The following is a 2,909-nucleotide window of genomic DNA, read 5'->3' as shown; positions in this document are numbered from 1 at the left end:
AGGGCATGTGAATTAGTTAATCTCATTAACTAATGCTGAAAAGCCCTGACCAAGGGAAATCCTCAGGGTCCACGTTATTCAACAACATTGGGGAATTTCTTTACAAATTAGATTGCAAGGGATTTTTTTGTGGAGAATCAGAGGTTTTTAGAATATCATAAGGCAATTCCAGCTCTTCCTGCTAAGAGTATAAACAGGGTGAGGAGCTACTTAGTTCATGGACAGGACTGGGAAGAGTGAAACATGGTAAGGTTTTCAGAAATTCCTTGTAGTCATTTAGAACATCAAGACATATTCTACTGCCTGCTGATTTTCCTCATACTCACTTACCATTTAGTTCCTAGCCTAGAACCCAGCCACACCAATGTGATCCCCAGTGGAGACACTGGGACTGCACTGATGCAATGGAGAGCAGAATGTGACCCAACAGCTTGCTAGGAGAACAAGAGAAGACCTGATCCTCTGTGTTCTGTGTCACACTACAGAAGCGACTGACACACTTAGGGCTTGATCCTGCCCCCACTGAAAGCCAACAGGAGAGTTTTGGCATTTCCCTTAAGGAATGGAAAAGAGAATGAGAGGTATTACATCTGGGTGCCTGTAGGAAGTATTGAAGAGGCACTCTTCAGACTGTGTTTAGTACAATAAGCATTCAGAGAATGAAGCACTATATGAAACACAGGTCCCTCCATGCACTGTCATGGTTGCAGACTGGGTCATTCCATCTCAAACTTGGGCAAAGACTAAGATTCTCTTATAAGCAAAGGCCAAGAGGTGGGATCCCCTCACCTACCATGACCTTTGAAAATTTGATAAAGTCTCACCCCCTTGTCTGCCTTCCTGATAAACCCTTGGCCAGGGGCTTCTTTAAGCCTCAGGTTATATAAGTTGGCTTGGACTGGGCTTCAGTTGGGTGTTTCCAAATGCACACTGTCCATTCCTAAGTAGAAACATGGGCAGGGGATCTTCTTGAGATATTACAAACCAGACAGCACAGACATAACTAGCAATCCCATGCCACTACTAAACCCCATGATATTCTCTTGAATTCAGTGTCCATTTGAGGGTCTTCAAAAGCCCAGAGAGGAGACAAATTGTTTTTGTGATGCTGACCCACATTATGCCCCATGCCCAATTCCCTCACAGCCAGAGGCCTCCATGGAAGAGGCTCACCTGTTTCTGAAGAGATGTTCACTTCAACGCTGAGGTCAGGAATGGGTGCACCCTGGAAGGACGCCACACACAAATATGTGCCATAGTCACTAAAGCGCAAGTCTATGATCTCCATGCTGCTAGTCACTGGTGGGAGCTCAGGATCATTCCTGGTGATGAGCAGTCGGTCTGACATCCTGGCTGGCTTTCCGTTCTTGTACCAGAAGTAGAAAACCTTCTCCTGGGGGACAGCATCCACATGGCAGGAAAGCTTCAGGTCCTGCCCTAGCTGGATGCTCTCACTCTCTTTGATCACATCAGGTGTGATCTGGAACGTGACATTCTTCATGGCTGGGGTCAATACAAGTGCAAAGCCAGTTAATGAAGGCAAACAGGGCCCATTCTCAAAGGACATATATGTGTGGGACAGCTACTCCTTGCCCCGAGAGCAAGCAATAGCCTCACACACTCCAGATCAAGAGATCCCCCAACCCTTTGCCCAAATGGGATCCCCTCAGAGGTAACAGCCCCCAGTTTTCAAGGCCTGATTGGCACTGCATGTCACAGTCAGAGGGCACCAACAGATCTGTGGGGAGCCAAAGGCTGGAATAGCAGCATATGCTGAAAGTCAGGAGTGACAGGTATTGGCAAGCTGTAGGTGGGGCAACAAGTATAGTACCTCCATACCAACCCTTTGCTGAGTTAAACCCCACATATAACTGAATACAAGTAAGAGGACTGGGAACCCTGGCTCCCTTCCCTGAAAGTGTATGCTATGAAAGGACGTACATCGCACCAGCAGGTTCACTGTCTTCTTGGCTGGGTTTCCCACGTTGTTGATGGCCGTGCAATTATAATAACCTGAATCTTCCACACGGATCCTCCAGATGGTGAGATTGCCTCCTTGAACAAGACTGTTTTGAGGCATAGGACTGGGTGAGTGAGACCAGACCACCTCAGGCAGTGGATCACCACCAGTGAGGGAGCACTGTATAGTGATGTTATCTCCAGGGTTCACCACCAGGGTCTCATTGACTGATAGCTTCAGAGCTGGTGGGGCTGGAAGAGAGAAGTGGAGACACTAATGAACTTTGAAGAGAAGTATACTGTGCCTGAGTTTCATCCAATGATTTATACAAACTGAAAGATTCTCAGTTTATTCTGGGCAAAAGAAGGCCAGTTGGAGTGAGTTTGGAATGCCCATGAGGTTGTTAATATTGCCCAGTGTCTGAGAGGTCAGCCACTCCATACGCCTCTAACCAAGTCAGAGGATCTTGTTATCATATTATTAAGAAGTGTAGTGTAGACAGGACTTCAAAGAGACTCAAAACTGAAAGTCCAAAGGCCCTGAGCAGTACAAAGTTTCAGTCAAGCGACATGGTCAGTTAGGTCCCATTGACATAACACATTGTAAGAACATTTAAGACAGGTCCTTTCACAGTCATGGTTCTAGGGTTCAAATCTCCCATCATCAAAGCAGCACTTTGTACCCATTTTGCACAGCTACAAATGGCAAAATATGGTGAGAGACAGGGGAAAATCAAAACCTAAAGTTTGCTGGTTCCAGTTGCTCTGGTCCCAGAAACTCTAGCCACAATCCAGCAAAGTGACAGAGAAATGGAGAGTTTAGGGGGTGCACACAGTTTAATCTCACAGTAACTTTATTAAACTGCTCTGCACACACACCAGCTTCTTTTGCTCACTCTTAAGTAGTCTCCTCTGCCTTTAATCAAGACCTGTGTACATAAAGATGGAGT

General features: G+C 46.2%; 1 protein-coding gene across 4 annotated transcripts in view; it reads right to left on the bottom strand.

Annotated features, from left to right (window-relative positions):
- Nucleotides 1-2,909, bottom strand: part of MDGA1 (MAM domain containing glycosylphosphatidylinositol anchor 1) — a 383,343-nt gene that overhangs the window by 269,123 nt on the left and 111,311 nt on the right. For all 4 annotated transcript variants that reach the window (XM_019527003.1, XM_019527001.1, XM_019527004.1 and 1 more), the window contains exons 6-7: nt 1,942-2,211; nt 1,174-1,503 (exon numbers count right to left, since the gene is read on the bottom strand). In XM_019527003.1, the coding sequence (XP_019382548.1) occupies nt 1,174-1,503; nt 1,942-2,211 (600 nt within the window). The remainder of the gene's footprint in view (nt 1-1,173; nt 1,504-1,941; nt 2,212-2,909) is intronic.

Source organism: Gavialis gangeticus, unplaced genomic scaffold (genome assembly GCF_001723915.1).
Source record: "Gavialis gangeticus isolate Ggan-Ray unplaced genomic scaffold, GavGan_comp1, whole genome shotgun sequence".
Taxonomy (NCBI): domain Eukaryota; kingdom Metazoa; phylum Chordata; order Crocodylia; family Gavialidae; genus Gavialis; species Gavialis gangeticus.
The sequence above is the reverse complement of the archived record's forward strand: the minus strand, read 5'-3'. Positions and strand labels throughout refer to the sequence as shown.